This window comes from Pseudophryne corroboree, chromosome 1 (assembly GCF_028390025.1).
Source record: "Pseudophryne corroboree isolate aPseCor3 chromosome 1, aPseCor3.hap2, whole genome shotgun sequence".
Classification (NCBI taxonomy): domain Eukaryota; kingdom Metazoa; phylum Chordata; class Amphibia; order Anura; family Myobatrachidae; genus Pseudophryne; species Pseudophryne corroboree.
In genome coordinates, this window is record NC_086444.1 from 825048892 (window position 1) to 825075769 (window position 26878).

The following is a 26878-nucleotide window of genomic DNA, read 5'->3' on the forward strand; positions in this document are numbered from 1 at the left end:
ATAGTGACAGTTTTGAACAATGAACCTGAGGTACCCCTGGTGTGCGGGGTAAATCGGAACGTGTAGATACGCATCCTTGATGTCCAAGGATACCATAAAGTCCCCTTCTTCCAGGTTCGCTATCACTGCTCTGAGTGACTCCATCTTGAACTTGAACTTTTTTATGTAGAGGTTCAAGGACTTCAGATTTAGAATAGGCCTTACCGAGCCATCCGGCTTCGGTACCACAAATAGAGTGGAATAATACCCCTTTCCTTGTTGTAATAGGGGTACTTTGACTATCACCTGCTGAGCGTACAGCTTGTGAATGGCTTCCAACACCCTCTCCCTTTCGGAAGAGACGGTTGGTAAGGCAGACTTCAGGAAACGATGAGGAGGATCCGTCTCTAATTCCAACCTGTACCCCTGAGATATTATCTGCAGGATCCAGGGGTCTACCTGCGAGTGAGCCCACTGCGCGCTGTAATTTTTGAGACGGCCCCCCACTGTCCCCGAGTCCGCTTGAGAGGCCCCAGCGTCATGCTGAGGTTTTTGCAGGAGCCGGGGAGGGCTTCTGTTCCTGGGAAGGAGCTGCCTGTTGGTGTCTCTTCCCTCTTCCTCTGCCTCGTGGCAGGTACGACAAGCCCTTTGCTCTCTTATTTTTGTAGGAGCGAAAAGGCTGCGGTTGAAAGGTCGGTGCCTTTCTCTGTTGGGGAGTGACTTGAGGTAAAAAAGTGGATTTCCCGGCAGTAGCCGTGGCCACCAAGTCTGATAGACCAACTCCAAATAACTCCTCCCCTTTATACGGCAAAACCTCCATGTGACGTTTTGAATCCGCATCGCCTGTCCACTGTCGTGTCCATAAGGCTCTTCTGGCTGAAATGGACATAGCACTCACCCGAGATGCCAGTGTGCAAATATCCCTCTGTGCATCACGCATATAGATAAATGCATCCTTTATTTGTTCTAACGACAGTAAAACATTGTCCCTATCTAGGGTATCAATATTTTCAATCAGGGATTCTGACCAAACTACTCCAGCACTGCACATCCAGGCAGTTGCTATAGCTGGTCGTAGTATAACACCTGCATGTGTGTATATATTCTTTTGAATAACTTCCATCTTTCTATCTGATGGATCCTTAAGTGCGGCCGTCTCAGGAGAGGGTAACGCCACTTGTTTGGATAAGCGTGTGAGCGCCTTGTCCACCTTAGGGGGTGTTTCCCAGCGCGCCCTAACCTCTGGCGGGAAAGGGTATAATGCCAATAACTTTTTTGAAATTATCAACTTTTTATCAGGAGCAACCCACGCTTCATCACACACGTCATTTAATTCTTCTGATTCAGGAAAAACTGTTTGTAGTTTTTTCACACCATACATAATACCCTGTTTTACGGTATCTGTAGTATCAGCTAAATGTAACGTCTCCTTCATTGCCAAAATCATATAACGTGTGGCCCTACTGGAAAATACGTTTGAATTTCTACCGTCGTCACTGGAATCAGTGCCCGTGTCTGGGTCTGTGTCGACCGACTGAGGCAAAGGGCGTTTTACAGCCCCTGACGGTGTTTGAGGCGCCTGGACAGGCATTAATTGATTGTCCGGCCGCCTCATGTCCTCAACTGACTGTTTAAGGGAAGATAAACCATCACGTAATTCCACAAATAAAGGCATCCATTCTGGTGTCGACCCCCTGGGGGGTGACATCTGCATATTTGGCAATTGCTCCGCCTCCACACCAATATCGTCCTCATACATGTCGACACCACGTACCGACACACACCGCAAACTCACAGGGAATGCTCTAATGAAGACAGGACCCACTAGCCCTTTTGGGGAGACAGAGGGAGAGTCTGCCAGCACACACCACAAAGCGCTATATATACAAGGGATATCCTTATATTAAGTGCTCCCTTATAGCTGCTTTAATATATATATATATAGCCATTAATGTGCCCCCCCTCTCTGTTTTACCCTGTTTCTGTAGTGCAGTGCAGGGGAGAGACCTGGGAGCCGTTCTGACCAGCGGAGCTGTGACAGAAAATGGCGCCGTGTGCTGAGGAGATAGGCCCCGCCCCTTTTTCGGCGGGTTCTTCTCCCGCTATTTTTCCAGTCAGGCAGGGGTTAAATATCTCCATATAGCCCCTATGGGCTATATGTGAGGTATTTTTAGCCTTGTATAAGGTTTATATTTGCCTCTCAGAGCGCCCCCCCCCAGCGCTCTGCACCCTCAGTGACTGCCCAGTGAAGTGTGCTGAGAGGAAAATGGCGCACAGCTGCAGTGCTGTGCGCTACCTTATGAAGACTGAGGAGTCTTCAGCCGCCGGTTTCCGGACCTCTTCACGCTTCAGCATCTGCAAGGGGGTCGGCGGCGCGGCTCCGGGACCGGACTCCACGGCTGGGCCTGTGTTCGATCCCTCTGGAGCTAATGGTGTCCAGTAGCCAAGCAGCAAATCCACTCTGCATGCAGGTGAGTTTACTACTTTCCCCCTAAGTCCCACGTTGCAGTGATCCTGTTGCCAGCAGGACTCACTGTAAAGAAAAAAACCTAAACTAAACTTTCTCTAAGCAGCTCTTTAGGAGAGCCACCTAGATTGCACCCTTCTCGTTCGGGCACAAAATCTAACTGGAGTCTGGAGGAGGGTCATAGGGGGAGGAGCCAGTGCACACCACCTGACCTAGTAAAGCTTTACTTTTTTGTGCCCTGTCTCCTGCGGAGCCGCTATTCCCCATGGTCCTTTCAGGAACCCCAGCATCCACTTAGGACGATAGAGAAATAGTAAATCATAATACGGTGTATATGTCCACTTTGCCAGCATCTTTCATGCCCAAACCAGCTTTGGACAAGGCAAAGAACATGAGGGTCATATGAAAGCGACCCTCCTCTGTTGATTTCAGTTGTCAAATTTGTTGTCCAAGACTCATTAACCCTTGCAAAACTGAATGATCTGAATAAGAAGCTGGAGCTCGAATAAGAAGTGAATAAGAAGCTGAAGCTTGAATAATAACTGAATAAGAAGCTGAAGCTTGAATAAGAAGTGAATAAGAAGCTGGAGCTTGAATAAGAAGTGAATAAGAAGCTGGCTGAATAAGAAGCTAACTTCAGCTGCAGTTCTACTCACAGCAGCTTCCTCCCACCCCCCTTCATCATGTTTATGTGAGTGACCCCTCCCCCTCATTCTCAGCCTACAGATTACAGCAGATATATCCTTCCTCCTCCTACCGGCCCTTCTTTTCCTCCCCACCCCCTTAGGAAGTAAAGTAGTTCTCCCTTCCTCTTTATCTCTTTTCCCCTCGTTCTTCTGATTTTTTTTTTTTTTTGTACTCCATCATCCACCTCCTCTCCCCCCCCCTCTCCACCCCAAGGAAACCCCTTTACAAGAAGAAGGACACGATAACCTATTTGGGAGAGGCAGCAATCATGAATCCCTCCAGCTTCCAAAAGCAAGGAGGACAAACCCTCATATAAATGGAGGGCACTATTTTATAAAATATATTGTTTTTTATATGATTTTTTTAATGGACCGGATGATCTCCAAATGCAACAGTGAAACCTACAGCTTTGCAGGGGAGGTGAGCTGGTGCAATAGCTATATAAAATAAGGAAGAGCGAGGTGTTAAAATGTCTTATGTTAAATTTCCTTAAATATATTATGTTAATGCTTAATAAATTGTATTTATAGTGACATATACTATAACAGTATATTGTATGTACATTATATGTATTGAGCTAGCTATACCTGTATTTCTGTTGTGCATAGACATTGAGAGATCTAAGTTACCAGTCTGTTTTGTGTTTTTCAATAATACACTGTGAATATTTCATGTTTAATTGCTTCTGTATATAAGCACAAGATATAAGATACTGTTAGTATTATACTGATGATCATTTGAGTTGCATTGCTTTGAGATCCATTTCACCAGCAGCAGCAGGAGAGAAGCGTAGTGACATCATCCCTGTGCATCCAGTCAATGCAGTACAATGCTAGTACACAAACCCTGTCCCTTGTTTCTCTCCTTACCACCCTCACACCCACTTGTGTTCATTTTAGGAGTTTTCTTAGTGTTTGTAACAGTGGTACAGCATGTATGAACAGATCTAAAAATAGAATCCATTGTTTCCAATGACTTAGATTTTTACTATGTTTGGGTGGGATGCGGTTAGGTGACCGCCGGTCACAATACCGACGTCGGGATCCTGAACATTGAATAGCCCGCTGGTCTGCATGCTGACCAACAGGGACTATGGGGTACATTTACTAAGCAGTGATAAGAGCGGAGAAGTGAGCCAGTGGAGAAGTTTCCCCATCAACCAATCAGCAGCTTTGTATCATTTTATAGTATGCAAATTATAGATGTTACTTCAGTGCTGATTGGTTGATGGGGCAACTTCTCCACTGGCTCACTTCTCCGCTCTTATCACTGCTTAGTAAATGTACCACTATACCTACTCGTGGGTGTCCACAACACCCATAGAGTAGGAATTGAACCTGTGGTGAGCGCAGCCAGCCACGAGCCCGCAAGGGGCTTCGTTGCGCTCGCCCCACCCCAGCCATTTAAAAGCCGGGAATCCGGCCGGGTTGGTCACATAAACCCAACCTTCGGTGGGATTGTGGTTACGTGACCGGCTTGGGTGCTTTGCTCTGTGTTTTTACATGTACGTTTTATTTCATTCTGTTTATTACAAGTTAAAAATATTGCCATTTCTGATTAGCCCCAACAGCTAATTGTCAGCTATGCCCAATTTAGTTAGCTGTGGGGACCCTGCGCCTAATCCCCAGAGGCTGGAAAATCTGCAATAAATGAGCCCCTGCATCTAATGCGCGGGGAAACCCATTAAATTCTGCATTATGTGGAATCAGTGGGTTTCCACACGTTACCAGAGGTTTTACATCGTGGGGAAAAGTCTAAATAGTTGTATTTATTTTTTCCTAAATATAAAGTTTATTGAAACTGACGAGGCTGAAGTTAGCTTCTTATTCACTTCTTATTCAAGCTCTAGCTTCTTATTCACTTCTTATTCAGATCATTCAGTTTTGCAAGGGTTAATGAGTCTTGGGTCACAAATTTGACACCTGAAATCAACAGAGTAGGGTCCCTTGCATATGACCCACTTGTATTTTGATTGGCCCAATGCTGTTTTGGGCATGAAATACACTGGCAAAGTGGGCACACACACCATATTTCTCTGACGTCCTAGTGGATGCTGGGAACTCCTTAAGGACCATGGGGAATAGCGGGCTCCGAAGGAGGCTGGATTTATGACTACCTGGTGTGCACTGGCTCCTCCCACTATGACCCTCCTCCAAGCCTCAGTTAGATTTTGTGCCCGGCCGAGGTTGGATGCACACTAGGGGCTCTCCTGAGCCTTTAGAAAGTATAGAAATTAGGTTTTTTATTTTCAGTGAGACCTGCTGGCAACAGGCTCACTGCAGCGAGGGACTAAGGGGAGAAGAAGCGAACCTGCCTGCTTGCAGCCAGCTTGGGCTTCTTAGGCTACTGGACACCATTAGCTCCAGAGGGATCGACCGCAGGCCCAGCCTTGGTGTTCGGTCCCGGAGCCGCGCCGCCGTCCCCCTTACAGAGCCAGAAGCAAGAAGAGGTCCGGAAAATCGGCGGCAGAAGACATCAGTCTTCACCAAGGTAGCGCACAGCACTGCAGCTGTGCGCCATTGCTCCTCACACACACTTCACTCTCCGGTCACTGAGGGTGCAGGGCGCTGGGGGGGGGCGCCCTGAGAAGCAATAATAACACCTTGGCTGGCAAAAATACCACAATATATAGCCCCAGAGGCTATATATGTGGAAAATACCCCTGCCAGAATATAGAAAAAAGCGGGAGAATAGTCCGCGGAAAAAAGGGTCGGAGCTATCGCCTTCAGCACACTGGCGCCATTTTCCCTCACAACTCCGCTGGAAGGAAGCTCCCTGGCTCTCCCCTGCAGTCTACACTACAGAAAAGGGTAAAAAAGAGAGGGGGGGCACTAAATTTAGGCGCAGTATACATAACTCAGTTAGTCCCTGCATTATATAGCGCTCTGGTGTGTGCTGGCATACTCTCACTCTGTCCCCCCAAAGGGCTTTTGTGGGTCCTGTCCTCTGTTAGAGCATTCCCTGTGTGTGTGCGGTGTGTCGGTACGGCTGTGTCGACATGTTTGATGAGGATAATGATGTGGAGACGGAGCAGATGCCTTTAGAAGGGATGTCACCCCCTGCGGGGCAGACACCTGAGTGGATGAGCTTATGGAAAGAAATGAGTGCACGTATAGACTCCTTACATAAGAAATTTGACGACATGCCAAATGTGGGACAGCCGACTTCTCAGCTCGTGCCTGTCCAGGCGTCTCAAAGGTCATCAGGGGCTCTGAAACGCCCGCTACCTCAGATCGCAGGCGCAGATGTCGACACTGATACTGACACCAGTGTCGACGACGATGAGTCTAATCTGATGCCCACTAAGGCCATTCACTGCATGATTGAGGCAATGAAAGAGGTGTTACACATTTCTGATATAAATACAGGTACCACTAAAAAGGGTATTATGTTTGGGGAGAAAAAACTACCCGTAGTTTTTCCCCCATCAGATGAATTAAATGAAGTGTGTGAAGAAGCGTGGGCTTTCCCTGATAAAAAATTGGTAATTCCTAAGAAGGTACTAATGGCGTTCCCTTTCCCGCCAGAGGATAGGTCACGTTGGGAAACACCTCCTAGGGTGGATAAAGCGCTCACACGTTTGTCTAAAAAGGTGGCACTACCGTCTCCGGATACGGCCGCCCTCAAGGAACCTGCTGATAGAAAGCAGGAGGCGATCCTGAAGTCTGTATACACACACTCAGGCATTATACTTAGGCCAGCTATTGCGTCAGCATGGATGTGCAGTGCTGCCGCTGCCTGGTCAGATAAGCTGTCAGAAAATATTGACACACTAGACAGAGACACGATTCTGCTAACCATAGACCATATCAAAGACTCAGTCTTATATATGAGAGATGCACAGAGGGAAATCTGCCGGCTGGCATCTAAAGTAAGTGCATTGTCCATTTCTGCTAGGAGAGGCTTATGGACTCGCCAGTGGACAGGAGATGCAGATTCTAAAAGGCACATGGAAGTTTTGCCTTATAAGGGTGAGGAATTATTTGGGGATGGTCTCTCGGACCTAGTTTCCACAGCAACGTCTGGGAAGTCAGCATTTTTGCCCCATGTCCCCTCACAGCCTAAGAAGGCGCCGTTTTATCAGGTTCAGTCCTTTCGGACCCAGAAAAACAAGCGTGGAAAAGGCGGGTCTTTTCTGTCCAGAGGTAGGGGAAAAAGGCTGCAACAAACAGCAGGTTCCCAGGAGCAAAAGTCCTCCCCCGCTTCTTCTTCCAAGTCCGCCGCATGACGGTGGGGCTCCACAGGCGGAGCCAGGTGCGGTGGGGGGCCGCCTCAAGAATTTCAGCGATCAGTGGGCTCGCTCACAGGTGGATCCCTGGATCCTTCAAATAGTATCTCAGGGGTACAAACTGGAATTCGAGGCGTCTCCACCCCACCGTTTCCTAAAGTCTGCCTTGCCGATTGCTCCCTCAGACAGGGAGGCGGTACTAGCGGCAATTCACAAGCTGTATTCCCAGCAGGTGATAATCAAGGTACCCCTACTTCAACAAGGCCGGGGTTACTACTCCACACTATTTGTGGTGCCGAAACCGGACGGTTCGGTGAGACCCATTTTAAATTTGAAATCCTTGAACACATACATAAAAAAATTCAAGTTCAAGATGGAATCGCTCAGGGCGGTTATTGCAAGCCTGGACGAGGGGGATTACATGGTATCCCTGGACATCAAGGATGCTTACTTGCATGTCCCCATTTACCATCCTCACCAGGAGTACCTCAGATTTGTGGTACAGTATTGCCATTACCAATTCCAGACGCTGCCGTTTGGACTGTCCACGGCACCGAGGGTATTTACCAAGGTTATGGCGGAAATGATGATACTCCTTCGAAAAAAGGGAGTTTTAATTATCCCGTACTTGGACGATCTCCTAATAAAGGCGAGGTCCAAGGAACAGTTGTTGGTGGGAGTAGCACTATCTCAGGAAGTGCTGCACCAGCACGGCTGGATTCTGAATATCCTAAAGTCACAGCTGGTTCCGACGACACGTCTAAGAACCAGGGTGTCTCTGTGTCTCTACTGTGGTGGCTGCAGAGTGCCCATCTTCTAGAGGGCCGCAGGTTCGGCATACAGGACTGGGTCCTGGTGACCACGGATGCCAGCCTTCGAGGCTGGGGGGCAGTCACACGGGGAAGAAACTTCCAAGGACTATGGTCGAGTCAGGAGACTTCCCTTCACACAAATATTCTGGAACTAAGGGCCATTTACAATGCCCTAAGTCAAGCAAAATCCCTGCTCCTACACCAGCCGGTGCTGATCCAGTCAGACAACATCACGGCAGTCGCCCATGTAAATCGACAGGGCGGCACAAGAAGCAGGATGGCAATGGCAGAAGCCACAAGAATTCTCCGATGGGCGGAGAATCATGTACTAGCACTGTCAGCAGTGTTCATTCCGGGAGTGGACAACTGGGAAGCAGACTTCCTCAGCAGACACGACCTCCACCCGGGAGAGTGGGGACTTCATCCAGAAGTCTTCCAGATGCTGGTAAACCGTTGTGAAAAACCACAGGTGGACATGATGGCGTCCCGCCTCAACAAAAAGTTAAAAAGATATTGCGCCAGGTCAAGGGACCCTCAGGCGATAGCTGTGGACGCTCTAGTGACACCGTGGGTGTACCAGTCGGTTTATGTGTTCCCTCCTCTGCCTCTCATACCAAAGGTATTGAGAATAATAAGAAAGCGAGGAGTAAACACAATTCTCGTGGTTCCGGATTGGCCAAGACGAGCGTGGTACCCGGAACTTCAAGAGATGATCTCAGAGGACCCGTGGCCTCTGCCGCTCAGACAAGACCTGCTACAGCAGGGGCCCTGTCTGTTCCAAGACTTACCGCGGCTGCGTTTGACGGCATGGCGGTTGAACGCCGGATCCTGAAGGAAAAGGGCATTCCGGAGGAAGTCATTCCTACGCTTATTAAAGCCAGGAAAGATGTTACGGCAAATCATTATCACCGCATATGGCGGAAATATGTTGCATGGTGTGAGGCCGAAAAGGCCCCAACAGAGGAATTTCAACTAGGTCGATTTCTGCATTTCCTGCAAGCAGGAGTGAATATGGGCCTAAAACTAGGCTCCATTAAAGTACAGATCTCGGTTCTGTCGATTTTCTTTCAAAAAGAACTAGCTTCAGTACCTGAAGTTCAGACATTTGTGAAAGGAGTGCTGCATATTCAGCCCCCGTTTGTGCCTCCTGTGGCACCTTGGGATCTCAACGTGGTGTTGAGTTTCTTAAAATCACATTGGTTTGAGCCACTAAAAACCGTGGATCTGAAATATCTCACGTGGAAAGTGGTCATGTTATTGGCCTTGGCTTCAGCCAGGCGAGTGTCAGAATTGGCGGCTTTATCATGTAAAAGCCCTTATCTGATTTTCCATATGGATAGGGCAGAATTGAGGACTCGTCCCCAGTTTCTCCCTAAGGTGGTGTCAGCGTTTCACCTGAACCAGCCTATTGTGGTGCCTGCGGCTACTAGGGACTTGGAGGACTCCAAGTTGCTAGACGTTGTCAGGGCCCTGAAAATATGTTTCCAGGACGGCTGGAGTCAGAAAATCTGACTCGCTGTTTATCCTGTATGCACCCAACACGCTGGGTGCTCCTGCTTCTAAGCAGACTATTGCTCGCTGGATTTGTAGTACAATTCAGCTTGCACATTCTGTGGCAGGCCTGCCACAGCCAAAATCTGTAAATGCCCATTCCACAAGGAAGGTGGGCTCATCTTGGGCGGCTGCCCGAGGGGTCTCGGCTTTACAACTTTGCCGAGCAGCTACTTGGTCAGGGGCAAACACGTTTGCAAAATTCTACAAATTTGATACCCTGGCTGAGGAGGACCTGGAGTTCTCTCATTCGGTGCTGCAGAGTCATCCGCACTCTCCCGCCCGTTTGGGAGCTTTGGTATAATCCCCATGGTCCTTACGGAGTTCCCAGCATCCACTAGGACGTCAGAGAAAATAAGAATTTACTCACCGGTAATTCTATTTCTCGTAGTCCGTAGTGGATGCTGGGCGCCCATCCCAAGTGCGGATTGCCTGCAATACTTGTAAATAGTTATTGATAACTAAAGGGTTATTGTTGAGCCATCTGTTGAGAGACTCGGTTGTTTTCATACTGTCAAACTGGATATAGTATCACGAGTTGTACGGTGTGATTGGTGTGGCTGGTATGAGTCTTACCCGGGATTCAAAATCCTTCCTTATTATGTCAGCTCGTCCGGGCACAGTGTCCTAACTGAGGCTTGGAGGAGGGTCATAGTGGGAGGAGCCAGTGCACACCAGGTAGTCATAAATCCAGCCTCCTTCGGAGCCCGCTATTCCCCATGGTCCTTACGGAGTTCCCAGCATCCACTACGGACTACGAGAAATAGAATTACCGGTGAGTAAATTCTTATTTTTACCATTTTGAATAAGTAGCTGCAGTTTTGCAAGGGTTAACTAGTCTTGGGCCACAAATTTGACCCCAAAAATTAACAGAGCGTATTCACTTGCATATGACCCACTTGTATTTTGCCTGGCCCAACGCTGTTTTGAGCATAAAATACACTGGCAAAGTGGGCACAAACACCATTTTATAAATTGCCATTTTGAATAAGTAGTTGTAGTTTTGCAAGGGTTAATTAGTCTTGGGCCACAAATTTGACACCTGAAATCAACAAAGCGTGGTCACTTACATATGACCCACTTGTATTTTGCTTGGCCCAACACTGTTTTGGGCATGAAATACACTGGCAAAGTGGGCAAAAACACCATTTTATAAATTGCCATTTTGAATAAGTAGCTGTAGTTTTGCAAGGGTTTTTTAGTCTTGGGCCACAAATTTGACACCTGAAATCAACAGAGGGTGGTAACTTACATATGACCCACTTGTATTTTGCTTGGCCCAACGCTGTTTTGAGCATGAAATACACTGGCAAAGTGGGCACAAACACCATAATTTACCATTTTGAATAAGTAGCTGTAGTTTTGCAAGGGTTAAGTAGTCTTGGGCCACAAATTTGACACCTGAAATCAACAGAACGTGGTCACTTACATATCACCCACTTGTATTCTGCCTGGCCCAACATTGATTTGTGAATTAAATACGCTGGCAAATTGGGCACAACCACCATATTATAATTTACCATTTTGAATATGTAGCTGTAGTTTTGCAAGGGTTAACTAGTCTTGGGCGACATATTTGATACCAGAAATCAACAAAGCGTGGTCACTTACATATGACCCACTTGTATTTTGCTTGGCTCAGTGCTGTTTTGGGCATCAAATACACTGGCAAAGTGGGCACAAACACCATTTTATAAATTACCATTTTGAATAAGTAGCTGTAGTTTTGCAAGGGTTAACTAGTCTTGGGCCACAAATTTGACACCTAAAATCAACAAAGCGTGGTCACTTACATATGACCCACTTGTATTCTGCCTGGCCCAATGCTGTTTTGGGCATGAAATACACCGGCAAAGTGGGCACACACACCATATTTACCATTTTGAATAAGCAGCTGTAGTTTTGCAAGAGTTAACTAGTCTTGAGACACAATTGTGAGACCTGCAATCAACAGAACGTGGTCACTTACATATCACCCACTTGTGTTCTGCCTGGCCCAACATTGATTTGTGAATGAAATACGCTGGCAAAGTGAGCACAACCACCATATTATAATTTACCATTTTGAATATGTAGCTGTAGTTTTGCAAGGGTTAACTAGTCTTGGGCGACATATTTGATACCAGAAATCAAGGGTTAGATTAGCTCCTTATCACACAGGGGAGTCACAGAGAGCCTATGTTGAGTTAAAGTTGTCTGAAGTCAGCTCCTAGCCTTGCTTGAAGGAAGCTATACTCGGCAGGATTGGGGTGACGGGTCCCAGCAAAGCCCAAGAATATTATGAGTTGCAGCTGAACCCATCTGAGCCTCCAATGGTCAAACAGTAAAACCTGGTTACAGACAGATAAAAACTCTTCTCAGTGGGTAGTGGAAGTGATGGCTCTTGACCAGGCTATATGGGTATTAGACCGTGGTGTAAAACACTGGGCCCTGGAGGCTGATCACCAGACAATTGAGGAGCTAGCAGCGGTGATTGAGAGGTACCTGACCCTGGGAAAATTTAATAAAGCCAAGCAAGGGTTACAGCCAGTACCTAAGCCCAGTACCCAGATCCCCATTGTTAAAGCAAACAGCCTGTTTCCAGTCGTATGTTTTGAGTGCAGAGAGCACAGTCATGCACAGCGGTACTTCTTAAAGCAGGGTGAGCTAGTGGATTGCAGCCCAGGGAAAACAGCACAGCCTGTATTTAGTATGGCGCCTGGAATTATTTCCCCAGCTGAAACTACCCTGTTTCATCTGATGGTACAGATTAAAGGCTGGGATATCTGGGCCTTGGTTGATACTGGCAATGAATTGTCTATCATCTCTGCTAACCTGGTTCTTCCCGGGTCTGGCCAGGTTGTGCTTCTGGTAAAGGTGCTATGTATACTTGGTGACATAGAAGAATGCCCATGAGTGCACCTGCCAGTGGTGATTACAGGATTTAAAGGAAGACCAGTAAAAATGGTAGCAACAGTAGCTTCCAAACCTCCTTATCCACTAATCCTGGGCCAGGACTTCCCACTGTTGCAGGAGTTTGTTACCTGGCATGACATTGGCAGACAGACAGAGGTTGAGCTGTCACAGGGACCAAGATCTACTGGAAGCCAAGGTTGTATGACTAAAGCCCTCTCTTGCCAGTGAGATTGAGACACATTAGTCCACCATTTGCGAAAGAGTGTCTTTGCAGGACTTTAGGCGAGATCAACATAACGATGGCAACTTGTCCAATACTTTTTAAAATGTGGTAGTGGTAAATGGTAAGGTAAACTCTGCTTTACTACCTGAAGGTGTACTTTACTTTTATGTGAAAAACAATTTTGTTTTACCTTGTAACTTATTTGCAAGGTAAAAGGGTAGACCAGTTGCTGATTCCCTGAAAACACGAGCAGCTGGTATTGAGGGCGGCTCACATGCATTTATGGGGTGGCCATTTAGGGGAGGAGAAAACTCTCCAGCTATGGTTCTCCTGGCCAGGCATTCATGCTGCAGTAAAAAAATATTGTCAGGAATGCCCAGTGTACCAAAAGAATGCACCCCATACAGAATTTAGGGCGCCCTTGGTTTTCCTGACTATAATTTCTATGCCTATTGAACCAATTTTTATAGATCTGATAGGGCCAGTAGAAAAATCGGATCATGGGCATCAGTATATATTGGTGACGGTGGACTACTCCACCGGGTACCCGGAGGCCATACCACTATGTAACATGAAATCTAGCACTATTGTCCGGGAGTTCTTGATGCTGTATACCCGTCTAGGAATACCAATAGAGGTCCTGACCGACTAAGGTACCCCTTTTGTGTCTAAATTAATGAAATACCTGTGTCGCCTGTTAAAGGTGAATAGAATTACCATTTCGGTTTACCACCCGCAGACAGATGGCTTGGTCGAATGCTTTAACAGAACCTTTATGCAGATGATGAAAAGGGCAGTGTCACAGGAGAAGCGAGATTAGGACCTACTCTTACTTTAGCTAATGTTTGCAGTTTGAGAGGTACCCCAAGCCTCTATTATTATTATTATTATTATTATTATTATTATTATTATTATTATTATTATCCTTTATTTATATAGAGACTGTATGTATGGGGTTTAGACCCTTCAAACTCCTCTATGGTAGACAATGCAGAGGGATACTAGATCTATTAAAAGATGGGTGAGAGCAGCAATTGTCCCAAGAGCCTAACATCGTTCAGTTTGTGTCCCAATTGTATGGCTGTCTAAGGCAAATTATGCCACTTCTGACCAAGCATATGGTAAGAGCTCAACAGGATCAAAAACGCAGTCATGGCGTTACTGCTGTCAACCAGACTTTTAATAGGGGCGACAAGGTACTGATACTTGTGTCTAGGTACGGCAGGAAGGTAGAAGGAAAGAGGTAAAAGTCTACCATGTGAATTTGTTGAAGCCTTGGAAAGTGCCAGTCAGCCCTTTTTAGTGGCCGTGAAAACCCCAGAATGTCAGGGGCCTACTGAAGTAACTTTGAGTCCTAGCCAGAAACAAGAAGTGGTAAACTTAGTAGCACAGTACCAGGTTGTGTTCTCTGCCCTCCTGGGGAAAACTCAAATCATACCGCATGACAATGTTACTCCACCCGGGGGGGTGATAAAGCAAAGGCCATATTGTATATCTGAGGCCCAACAGGCAGCAGTAAAACGGGAACTGGAAGTGATGCGGCGCTTGGGGGTCATAGAGTAGTCAAACAGTGAATTAAATAATCCCATTTTTTTTAGAGCCCAAGCCTTTTGGAGCTTTGAGATTCTGTAATTACTTCAGAAAGTTAAATAAAGTTCCTCGGTTTGATTCCTATCCTATGGCCCAGGTTGATGAACTGGTAGAAAACTTAGCAATAAGCCAGTATCTAACTACGCTAGATTTACTGAAGGGGTACTGGCAAATTCCTCTGATGGAAGCTGCCAAAGCAACAACAGCCTTCTCTACCACAGTGGGTTTGCTCAGACTGACTCATTACATGCCATCTGCTGGCGCGCTGCAAGCCGCCGGTTCCCCTTAACAGAATGAGGCTGAGCTGGTGTGCAGAGCTGCGGTCTGGCCAGAGGGGGAGAAAGATGTAGTGGAGGAGTCTGGAGAAGGAGAAGGGGCCATCTTCCCCTCTCATTCACGGGCAGCCCAGCTGTTTCTTTTTGCTACTGGCGCCGGAGCATCACGTGACCATGCTTCTAAACTGTAGAGTATCTGAGGTAGTGCAGCAGCATTCCTTGTAAGGCGGTCAGGCAGCTGTGTGTTTATTTATTTTTATTTTATTATACATTTTTCTAATTGTACATTTCATCCTGCAATCTCAGAATCGCGGACCTCAAAGAGGCGGAGCCTACATTGAAGGGGCGGAGATAGGGAGGTGGTGGGCGGGGTTGTTACAGTAAGCTGGTCTCTCTGCAAATAGTAATGGTGACTGTGCAGTGACATATAACATACAGCACTGCATAGAGTGACCCCACTAAGGCAGCCAAGCACAAAGTCATGTATTGTCACCCAGGGTGCATGTGCTGCTGCTGGCTGCATGATGCATAGTGTGGACATCTGTCTCCATGGGCCTTGTGTATCCTTGTACAAAGGAATTGTCCCATCTTTATACAGTGAGAAGTCTCCTGAGTTTTTGTGGGAGTTGGATACAATTGGCCGACAGTTATCATATTGATATTCATTATGTCGACATGAAGAACTGTCAACAAGCAGTCCCTTGTGATATAGCAGTTTCGTACTTTATACCGGTGACAGCAGTGCCTTTTTCTGGATCACATTGCATTGGCGATGTCTCAGCAGTGTTCTGGTGAGTATTTTCCCCACTATCCCTAATCCCTAAACCTTTCCCTAGTAGCTAACCTTAACCTTTTCCCCTCCCCACAGCCTAACCCTAGCCACCACCCCAGTGCCTCCCCCTCCCCCACCAGCCTAACCCTAAAACTTACCCGTAGTGCCTACTATATTGGCGTTACGTGTAAAAGGAGCTCTACTGTGTGGCATAATGTGTATAAGGAGATCTACTGTGTGGCGTAACCTGTATAAGGGGTATTACTGTGTGGTGTAACGTATATAAGAAGCACCACTGTGTGGCATAACGTGCATAAGGAGCACTATTGTGTGGCGTAAAGTGTGTAAGGACCATTACTGTGTGTTGTAACGTGTATAAGGAGCTCTACTGTGTTGCGTAACATGTATAAGGAGCAGTACTGTGTGGAGTAACGTGTATCAGGAGCTCTACTGTGTGGCATAATGTGTATAAGGAGCTCTACTGTGTGGCGTAACCTGTATAAGGGGTATTACTGTGTGGTGTAACGTATATAAGAACCACCACTGTGTGGCATAACGTGCATAAGGAGCACTATTGTGTGGCGTAAAGTGTGTAAGGACCATTACTGTGTGTTGTAACGTGTATAAGGAGCTCTACTGTGTTGCGTAACATGTATAAGGAGCAGTACTGTGTGGAGTAACGTGTATCAGGAGCTCTACTGTGTGGTATAATGTATATTAAGAATACTACTGTGTGGTGTAACATGTATAAGAGGCACTACTGTGTGTTGTAATGTGTATAAGGAGCACTACTGTGTGGCGTAACGTGTAGAAGGAGCTCTACTATGTGGCGTAATGCGTATAAGAAGCAGTACTGTGTGGTGTAACGTGTTTCAGGAGCACTACTGTGTAGCGTAACATATATAAGGAGTACTACTGTTCAGTGTAATGTAATGTAAATCAGTGTAATGTAATAAGGTTGCACTACTGTGTGGCATAATTTGAAATGGTGGTACTATTGTGTGCCCACACCCCTTTTCAATGAGACCATGCCCTATTTTTTGACACTCATGTTTTGGATCTTGGGGGGGCTGGGGCAATGCATTCTGTTGCACCTGGGCCCACCATGGTCTTGTTCCGCCACTGCGTAGGTTCATATGCGAATTTGCCACAGGGCAGCATCATTCACTGAATGTCTGATGAAACAGTCCCAAGACAAGATCTAATCGTAGATGTGCTAAATGTAGCACACCTATAATCATTTACTCTGATATGCGGGTGGATGCCCAGCACAGGACTAGTCCGCCCCGCTTGACTGGCCCTAGCCCCCCTTCCCCCCCCTCGCATAGGTACAAAACCATTGCACTGTGGCGATGATTTTGTACCTGATAAGTAGCTCCCTGCAAGCGAAGCTCCTGCACGCTGGCAGTCCGCTACTCGCCACATCCCGGGTCGCAGAGGCTGTGTGTGACCCCACGCAGATGCCTCGGGCCACCCCCCCCCAACGGTCCAGACAGGCCTCTGTTGTCCAGAACGTGGTTCTAAAGCTGGTGGCATGCCACTTCCCGCCACGTGACCGCCTCTGCCTGTCAATCAGGCAGATGCGATCGAAGCCCTGCGATGCTGATCGAATCTCCCGGGGCTCCCGGGGTGCGCACGCGCATGGCGCACTCCACAAAGTAATTCAGACTGCGATCGCTGCCGCTGCAGTAATGCAGTCTGAATTACCCCCTAGGCCCGCAGAGACTACTTTGCAGAATTTAAGAAAAGCTTTGTGCGCAGAGCCTGTATTGCAGGATCCTGATTTCAGGTGTCAAATTTGTGTCCCAAGACTACTTAACCCTTGCAAAACTACAGCTACTTATTCAAAATATGGTGTGTGTGCCCACTTTGCCAGTGTATTTCATGCCCAAAACAGTGTTGGGCCAGGCAAAATACAAATGGGTCATATGTAAGTGTTCACCCTCTGATTTCAGGTGTCAAATTTGTGGCCCAAGACTAGTTAACCCTTGCAAATCTACAGCTACTTATTCAAAATGGCAATTTATAAAATGGTGTTTGTGCCCACTTTGCCAGTGTATTTGATGCCCAAAACAGCATTGGGCCAAGCAAATTACAAGTGGGTCATATGTAAGTGACCACCCTCTGTTGATTTCAGGTGTCTGTGGCCCAAGACTAGTTAACCCTTGTAAATCTACAGCTACTTATTCAAAATGGTGAAATATGGTGTGTGTGCCCACTTTGCCAGTGTATTTCATGGCCAAAACAGCGTTGGGCCAGGCAAAATACAAGTGGGTCACATGCAGGTGACCATCCTCTGTTGGTTTCAGGGGTCAAATTTGTGGCCCAAGACTAGTTAACCCTTGCAAATCTACAGCTACTTATTCAAAATGGTAAAATATGGTGTGTGCCCACTTTGCCAGTGTATTTCATGCCCAAAACAGCGTTGGGCCAGGCAAAATACAAATGGGTCACATGCAGGTGACCATCCTCTGTTTGGTTTCAGGGGTCAAATTTGTGGCCCAAGACTGGTTAACCCTTGCAAAACTAAATTTTCTGAATATGAAGCTGGAGCTCGAATAAGAAGCTGGCCGAATAAGAGGCTAACTTCAGCCTCGTTTGAAACTGTCACAAAACAAGTCAGTAATGAGATAACTACAGTCCCCAAAGGAGCATAAAAAACAGGAAAGTCAGTGCCTATCAAACTGTAGTATGTCACATAATGATCGGTTTTATTATTGAAGGGGAGAGGCAGTGCCGTTTCTTGCGACGGGGCGCCCACCGCGACACTTTTTGAGGACTTTGAAACCCTCCTCCCCTCTGCTCCCAAGTGCCCAGCTCGGGGGGCGAGGTCTCGCGGAATGACGCGTTTGCGTCGTGACGTCGCAATCGCATCATTCCGCGAAATCCCGCCCCCCCCCCCCCCCCGAGCTGGGCACTCGGGAAGAGGGAGAAGGGGAGCCAAGCCGGCCGGCGGCGCCGCCGCGCAGACGAGGGAGAGGCGGCTGAAGAGCGGGAAGAACCGCTTGAAATGTGAGTTAACCCCTCTCCCTCTCTCTCTCACTCCCTCCCCCCCACCACCACCTGCCTTAATGTGTAAAATAGGGACACCTGTCGGCCGTACTGTGTAAAATGGGGGCACGTGCCTGCCGCAATGTGTAAAATGGGGACACTTTCCTGCCGCAATGTGTAAAATGGGGGCACGTGCCTGCCGCAATGTGTAAAATGGGGACTCTTGCCTGCCGTGCTGTGTAAAATGGGGTCGCGTGCCTGCTGTAATGTGTAAAATGAGGACTTTTTTTTATTTTTTTTATCCTTTGGTGGCCGTGATGATGAGATCAGATGAGGTCACGCCCATCTTAACAAAGCCACGCCCATTTTAACAAGGCCACGCCCCCTTGCCGGGAGCGCGCTTTCACTCTTTATATCTATGGGGGGGGGGGGGGGGGCACATTTTTTTTTTTTATGTGCATGGGGGGAGTGGGGGGGGGGGGGGTGCATTTTTAAATCTCGCACTGGGAGCCACATTGGTTAGAAACGGTCCTGGGGAGAGGGAAAAGAAGCGTGTGGCATCCTTTAAGTGTTCATTGTGATAGTGGCTAAATGACCAGCATAAGGAAATTAAACAAACATAGGGTTCTATTCATGAAGCAGTAAAAAGTGTAGAGAAGTGAGCCAGTGGAGAAGTTGCCCATGGCAACCAATCAGCATTGAAGTAACATTTCTCTATCGTCCTAGTGGATGCTGGGGTTCCTGAAAGGACCATGGGGAACAGCGGCTCCGCAGGAGACAGGGCACAAAAAGTAAAGCTCTAGGATCAGGTGGTGTGCACTGGCTCCTCCCCCCACGACCCCCCTCCAAGCCTCAGTTAGATTTTTGTGCCCGGCCGAGAAGGGTGCAATCTAGGTGGCTCTCCTAAAGAGCTGCTTAGAAAAGTTTAGCTTAGGTTTTTTATTTTACAGTGAGTCCTGCTGGCAACAGGATCACTGCAACGAGGGACTTAGGGGAGAAGAAGTGAACTCACCTGCGTGCAGGATGGATTGGCTTCTTGGCTACTGGACATTAGCTCCAGAGGGACGATCACAGGTACAGCCTGGATGGTCACCGGAGCCTCGCCGCCGGCCCCCTTGCAGATGCTGAAACGAGAAGAGGTCCAGAATCGGCGGCAGAAGACTCCTCAGTCTTCTAAAGGTAGCGCACAGCACTGCAGCTGTGCGCCATTTCCTCTCAGCACACTTCACACGGCAGTCACTGAGGGTGCAGGGCGCTGGGAGGGGGGCGCCCTGGGAGGCAAATGAAAACCTAATTTGGCTAAAAATACCTCACATATAGCCTCCGGGGGCTATATGGAGATATTTAACCCCTGCCAGAATCCGTTAAGAGCGGGAGACGAGGCCGCCGAAAAAGGGGCGGGGCCTATCTCCTCAGCACACAGCGCCATTTCCCTCACAGAAAGGCTGGAGGGAAGGCTCCCAGGCTCTCCCCTGCACTGCACTACAGAAACAGGGTTAAAACAGAGAGGGGGGGCACTAATTTGGCGTTAGAAATATATAAAAAAGATGCTATAAGGGAAAACACTTATATAAGGTTGTCCCTATATAATTATAGCGTTTTTGGTGTGTGCTGGCAAACTCTCCCTCTGTCTCTCCAAAGGGCTAGTAGGTCCTGTCCTCTATCAGAGCATTCCCTGTGTGTGTGCTGTGTGTCGGTACGTGTGTGTCGACATGTATGAGGACGATGTTGGTGAGGAGGCGGAGCAATTGCCTGTAATGGTGATGTCACTCTCTAGGGAGTCGACACCGGAATGGATGGCTTATTTAGGGAATTACGTGATAATGTCAACACGCAGCAAGGTCGGTTGACGACATGAGACGGCCGACAAACAATTAGTACCGGTCCAGACGTCTCAAAAACACCGTCAGGGGTTTTAAAACGCCCGTTTACTTTAGTCGGTCGACACAGACACAGACAGGGACACTGAATCCAGTGTCGACGGTGAATAAACAAACGTATTCCTTATTAGGGCCACACGTTAAGGGCAATGAAGGAGGTGTTACATATTTCTGATACTACAAGTACCACAAAAGAGGGTATTATGTGGGATGTGAAAAAACTACCGTAGTTTTTCCTGAATCAGATAAATTAAATGAAGTGTGTGATGATGCGTGGGTTCCCCCCGATAGAAAATATGGGCGGTATACCCTTTCCCGCCAGAAGTTAGGGCGCGTTGGGAAACACCCCTTAGGGTGGATAAGGCGCTCACACGCTTATCAGAACAAGTGGCGGTACCGTCTATAGATAGGGCCGTCCTCAAGGAGCCAGCTGACAGGAGGCTGGAAAATATCATAAAGTATATACACACATACTGGTGTTATACTGCGACCAGCGATCGCCTCAGCCTGGATGTGCAGAGCTGGGGTGGCTTGGTCGGATTCCCTGACTAAAAATATTGATACCCTTGACAGGGACAGTATTTTATTGACTATAGAGCATTTAAAGGATGCATTTCTATATATGCGAGATGCACAGAGGGATATTTGCACTCTGGCATCAAGAGTAAGTGCGATGTCCATATCTGCCAGAAGATGTTTATGGACACGACAGTGGTCAGGTGATGCAGATTCCAAACGGCACAAAGGTGTATTGCCGTATAAAGGAAGAGGAGTTATTTGGGGTCGGTCCATCGGACCTGGTGGCCACGGCAACTGCTGGAAAATCCACCGTTTTTTACCCTAAGTCACATCTCTGCAGAAAAAGACACCGTCTTTTCAGCTTCAGTCCTTTCGTCCCTATAAGAGTCATATCTGCCCAGGGATAGAGGAAAGGGAAGAAGACTGCAGCAGGCAGCCCATTCCCAGGAACAGAAGCGTTCCACCGCTTCTGACAAGCTCTCAGCATGACGCTGAGACCGTACAGGACCCCTGGATCCTACAAGTAGTATCCCAGGGGTACAGATTGGAATGTCGAGACGTTTCCCCTGCGCAGGCTCCTGAAGTCTGCTTTACCAAGGTCTCCCTCCGACAAGGAGGCAGTATGGGAAACAATTCACGAGCTGTATTCCCAGCAGGTGATAATTAAATTACCCCTCCTACAACAAGAAAAGGGGTATTATTCCACACTATATTGTGGTACTGAAGCCAGAAGGCTAGGTGAGACCTATTCTAAATCTAAAAAAATTTGAACACTTACAAAGGTTCAAATCAAGATGGAGTCACTCAGAGCAGTGATAACGAACCGGGAAGAAGGGGACTATATGGTGTCCCGAGACATCAGGGATGCTTACCTCCATGTCCCAAATTTGCCCTTATCACTAAGGGTACCTCAGGTTCGTGGTACAGAACTGTCACTATCAGTTTCAGACGCTGCCGTTTGGATTGTCCACGGCACCCCGGGTCTTTACCAAGGTAATGGCCGAAATGATGGTTCTTCTTCGAAGAAAAGGCGTCTTAATTATCCCTTACTTGGACGATCTCCTGATAAGGGCAAAGTCCAGGGAACAGTTGGAGGTCGGAGTAGCACTATCTCGGATACTGTTACAACAGCAGGGGTGGATTCTAAATATTCCAAAATCGCAGCTGATCCCGACAACAAGTCTCCTGTGCTTAGGGATGATTCTGGACACAGTCCAGAAAAAGGTGTTTCTCCCGGAAGAGAAAGCCAGGGAGTTATCCGAGCTAGTCAGGAACCTCCTAAAATCAGTGCATCATTGCACAAGGGCCATGGTAAAAAAATGGTGACTTCCTTCGAAGCAATTCCAGTCGGCAGATTTCATGCAAGAACTTTTCAGTGGGATCTGCTGGACAAATGGTCCGGATCGCATCTTCAGATGCATCAGCGGATAACCCTATATCCAAGGACAAGGGTGTCTCTCCTGTGGTGGTTACAGAGTGCTCATCTTCTAGAGGGCCGCAGATTCGGCATTCAGTTTTGGATGTTGGTGACCACGGAGGCCAGCCCGAGAGGCTGGGGAGCAGTCACACAAGGAAAAAATTTCCAGGGAGTGTGATCAAGTCTGGAGACTTTTCTCCACATAAATATAGCTAAGGGTAAATTTATAATGCTCTAAGCTTAGCAAGACCTCTGCTTCAAGGTCAGCCGGTATTGATCCAGTGGGATAAAACATCACGGCAGTCGCCCACGTAAATAGACAGGGCGGCACAAGAAGCAGGAGGGCAGTGGCAAAAACTGCAAGGACTTTTCGCTGGGCGGAAAATCATGTGATACCACTGTCAGCAGTGTTTCATTCCGGGAATGGAAACTGGGAAGCAGACTTCCTCAGTAGGCACGACCTCCACCCGGCAGAGTGGGAACTTCATGGGGAAGTTTTCCACATGATTGTAAACCGTTGGGAATTACCAAAGGTGGACATGATGGCGTCCCGTCTGAACAAAAAACGGGACAGGTATTGCGCCAGGTTAAGAGACCCTCAGGCAATAGCTGTGGACGTTCTGGTAACACCGTGGGTGTACCAGTCGGTGTATGTGTTCCATCCTCTGCTTTTCATACCTAAGGTACTGAGAATTATAAGACGTAGAGGAGTAAGAACTATACTCATGGCTCCGGATTGGCCAAGAAGGACTTGGTACCCGGAACTTCAAGAGATGCTCACAGAGGACTTATGGCCTCTGCCGCTAAGAAGGGACTTGTTTCAGCAAGTACCATGTCTGTTCCAAGACTTACCGCAGCTGCGTTTGACGGCATGGCGGTGGAACGCCGGATCCTAAGGGAAAAGGCATTCAGGAAGAGGTCATTCCTACCCTGGTCAAAGCCAGAAAGGAGGTGATCGCACAACATTATCACCACATGTGGCGAAAATATGTTGCGTGGTGTGAGGCCAGGAAGGCCCCACGAAGAAATTTCAACTCGGTCGATTCCTGCAAACAGGAGTGTCTATGGGCCTCAAATTGGGGTCCATTAAGGTTCAAATTTCGGCCCTGTCGATTTTACTTCCAGAAAGAATTGGCTTCAGTTCCTGAAGTCCAGAAGTTTGTCAAGGGAGTATTGCATATACAACCCCCTTTTGTGCCTCCAGTGGCACTGTGGGATCTCAACGTAGTTCTGGGATTCCTCAAAACACATTGGTTTAAAACCAGTCAAATCTGTGGATTTGAAGCATCTCACATGAAAAGTGAACATGCTCTTGGACCTGGCCTGGACCAGGCGAGTGTCAAATTGGTGGTTTTTTTCTCAAAAAAGCCCATATCTGTTTGTCCATTCGGACAGGGCAGAGCTGCGGACTCGTCCCCAGTTCTCTCCCTAAGGTGGTGTCAGTGTTTCACCTGAACCAGCTTATTGTGGTGTCTTGCGCCTACTAGGGACTTGGAGGACTCCAAGTTGCTAGATGTGGTCAGGGCCCTGAAATATAGGTTCCAGGACGGCTGGAGTCAGGAAAACTGACTTGCTGTTATCCTGTATGCACCCAACAAACTGGGTGCTCTTGCTTCTAAGCAGACTTTTGCTAGTTGGATGTGTAATACAATTCAGCTTGCACATTCTGTGGCAGGCCTGCCACAGCCAAAATATGTAAATGCCCATTCCACAAGGAAGGTGGGCTCATCTTGGGCGGCTGCCCGAGGGGTCTCGGCTTTACAACTTTGCCGAGCGGCTATTTAGTCAGGGGCAAACACGTTTGTAAAATCCTACAAATTTGATAACCTGGCTAAGGAGGACCTGGAGTTCTCTCATTCGGTGCTGCAGAGTCATCCGCACTCTCCCGCCCGTTTGGGAGCTTTGGTATAATCCCCATGGTCCTTTCAGGAACCCCAGCATCCACTAGGACGATAGAGAAAATAAGAATTTACTTACCGATAATTCTATTTCTCGGAGTCCGTAGTGGATGCTGGGCGCCCATCCCAAGTGCGGATTATCTGCAATACTTGTACATAGTTACAAAAATCGGGTTATTATTGTTGTGAGCCATCTTTCAGAGGCTCCGCTGTTATCATACTGTTAACTGGGTTCAGATCACAGGTTTTACAGTGTGATTGGTGTGGCTGGTATGAGTCTTACCCGGGATTCATAAATCCTTCCTTATTGTGTACGCTCGTCCGGGCACAGTATCCTAGCTGAGGCTTGGAGGGGGGTCGTGGGGGGAGGAGCCAGTGCACACCACCTGATCCTAGAGCTTTACTTTTTGTGCCCTGTCTCCTGCGGAGCCGCTGTTCCCCATGGTCCTTTCAGGAACCCCAGCATCCACTACGGACTCCGAGAAATAGAATTATCGGTAAGTAAATTCTTATTTTATAATTTGCATACTAAACAATTATATGGAGTAGCTGATTGGTTGCCATGGGTGACTTCTCCACAGGCTCACTTCTCCACTCTTTTCACTGCTTCATGAATAGACCCTGTAGGGTGCTGTCCTATCGAGGGAGCAGAATCATGCAAGCAAAGTAGAATCCCCAATAATCAACCCCAGGAGACCCGTTATTGGACAGTAACACATGGGTCCGCTAAGTTATCACGGATCCCATGTGCTATCACCTGATAACGGGTGATTTACCACCTGGTAAAAACGGACTATAATTGGATAGTCAGATAGTATTCTCTTACGGCAAATCACATTATAGGATACCGCATGTATTGTTTTGTTTTTTTATTGAGAGGGTGAGTGGTTCTTACACTGTTGGCTTATTTCAGATTTCTTATACCCAGTTGCACTCTCGCTGGCAGGTAAGTATCCTAATTTTGAATATGTGTACATAGTGCACGCTTATACCCCTTTTACACTAAATACGTGGGTCGCAGCTGGGAGCCTAACACGGGTGCCACCCCGGCTGCAACCTGCCTCATGCCCCTTTCCCACTGCAGTTACCAACCTGGCAAATTGGTATTACATGTTGATTAAGCGGCCACAGAATGCTAATAACTGTTCTTAAGGGGGGTACACACCGAGCGATGTGTTCACACCGAGCGACTGTTCTTAAGGGGGGTACACACCGAGCGATGCTATTCTATGGCGGCTCTAGATTTGGCATGCATGCCAAATCTAGTAGATCGCTCAGATCACCGCTGGGTGAGCTGAGCGGTCCACCCCCCTCTCGTTCGGCACACATCGCGCTGTGCTGAGGGAGGGGGAGAGATGTATGCTGAGCGGTCTGTGATAGATCACTCAGCACACATCTCCGGGAGAAATCTCCTGTGTGTACCCCCCTTTAGCCATCTTTCTGGAGCCTCAGGCTGTCATTGTTGTAGATATCTGTGGACAAAACAGTGGGTTCTAGTAAATATATTTTTTTTCTATCACTTCCAACCTGTAAATCCAGTAGAACAGGTTCTGCTGCATGTTTCCAAAACAAGGGAACCGGGAATGTAAACAAAGGGAGTATCCAATTAGCCGAACCAATTCTGTGGCCATAAAAAAAATGTTTCTTTTTTTTTTTTTTTTTTTTTTTTTTTTTATCACTGATTTTTCTTTTTCACCAGTATCCAATTACATTGTGAGATAAACTGTTTTTCATGCGAAAATACATCGGGTCTGCGAAAAGGTGTGTACCTATGTATTTTTGCGGCACTTATCGCGACAAAAATGGTCACTTATTGGGGCACTAATCCCCTATAAGCAATGGCTATCAGGGCTAATAGGATAGTGATCCAATTAGGCATGGTAAGTTACCACAGCTACTCCCCAAAGTATTTTGTATTTTCTATCAGGACAAGAAAATACTAATGATTTTATTTTTGGCGATAATAAATATACCTATATTTAATATTACATTAATAGTCAATCTCAGTACCTCTAGTGCCATACTGTATTTATTTATACAGCACTGTCGACTGAAACGTCCCTGCATTCTAGTTGCCTGATCAAGCTTATTTGACTTATCCAAAGGACATGACACAGGAATGCAAGCAGGGCCTTCAGAATGTCTCACAGTATTGTATAATGAAGAAGTTGTAAGGGCAGTGACATCTCAACATTGAGCCACTTCCAGAGTCCCCTTGAAACTTTTAGATTAATGGGTGGAGCCTTAAGAAATTTTCTCTTGCATCCTAGGGGATACTGGGAATCCATTTAGTACCATGGGGTATAGACTGGTCCACTAGGAGTCATGGGCACTTTAAAAAATTGATAGTGTGCGTGGCTCCTCCCTCTATGCCCTTCCTACCAGACTCGGTTTAGAAAACGTCTCTGGAAGCTCCTGAAGAGTTTTCTGCATTTATTTTCTGTGTTTGTTGTTTTCAGGCAGGACTGGATGGCATCAGCCTGTTTGCTTCGTGGAACTTAGGGGGGCGGGGGAATGGCCCAACCTCTCTCAAGGTTAATAGTCCCGTTCCCCGCTGACAGGACACTAGCTTCTGAGGGAACTATTCGCAAGCCCCACCACGGCGAGCGTATATTCCCGCAGCACGCCGCCACCCCTAGCAGAGCCAGAAGAAAGAAGATTGGTGAGTATTAAGCCAGCGTCCCGGTTAGCGGG

General features: G+C 47.4%; 1 protein-coding gene across 2 annotated transcripts in view; it reads left to right on the forward strand.

The window, feature by feature from the left end:
• Positions 1-3204: 3204 nt before the first annotated feature.
• CCNI (cyclin I) overlaps positions 3205-26878 on the forward strand; it is a 96389-nt gene continuing 72715 nt past the window's right edge. Inside the window, exon 1 of one of the 2 annotated variants that reach the window (XM_063919630.1) lies at positions 3205-3553. In XM_063919630.1, the coding sequence (XP_063775700.1) occupies positions 3488-3553 (66 nt within the window). In that variant the 5' untranslated portion in view covers positions 3205-3487. The remainder of the gene's footprint in view (positions 3554-26878) is intronic. The other variant, XM_063919624.1, reaches the window with a different exon arrangement.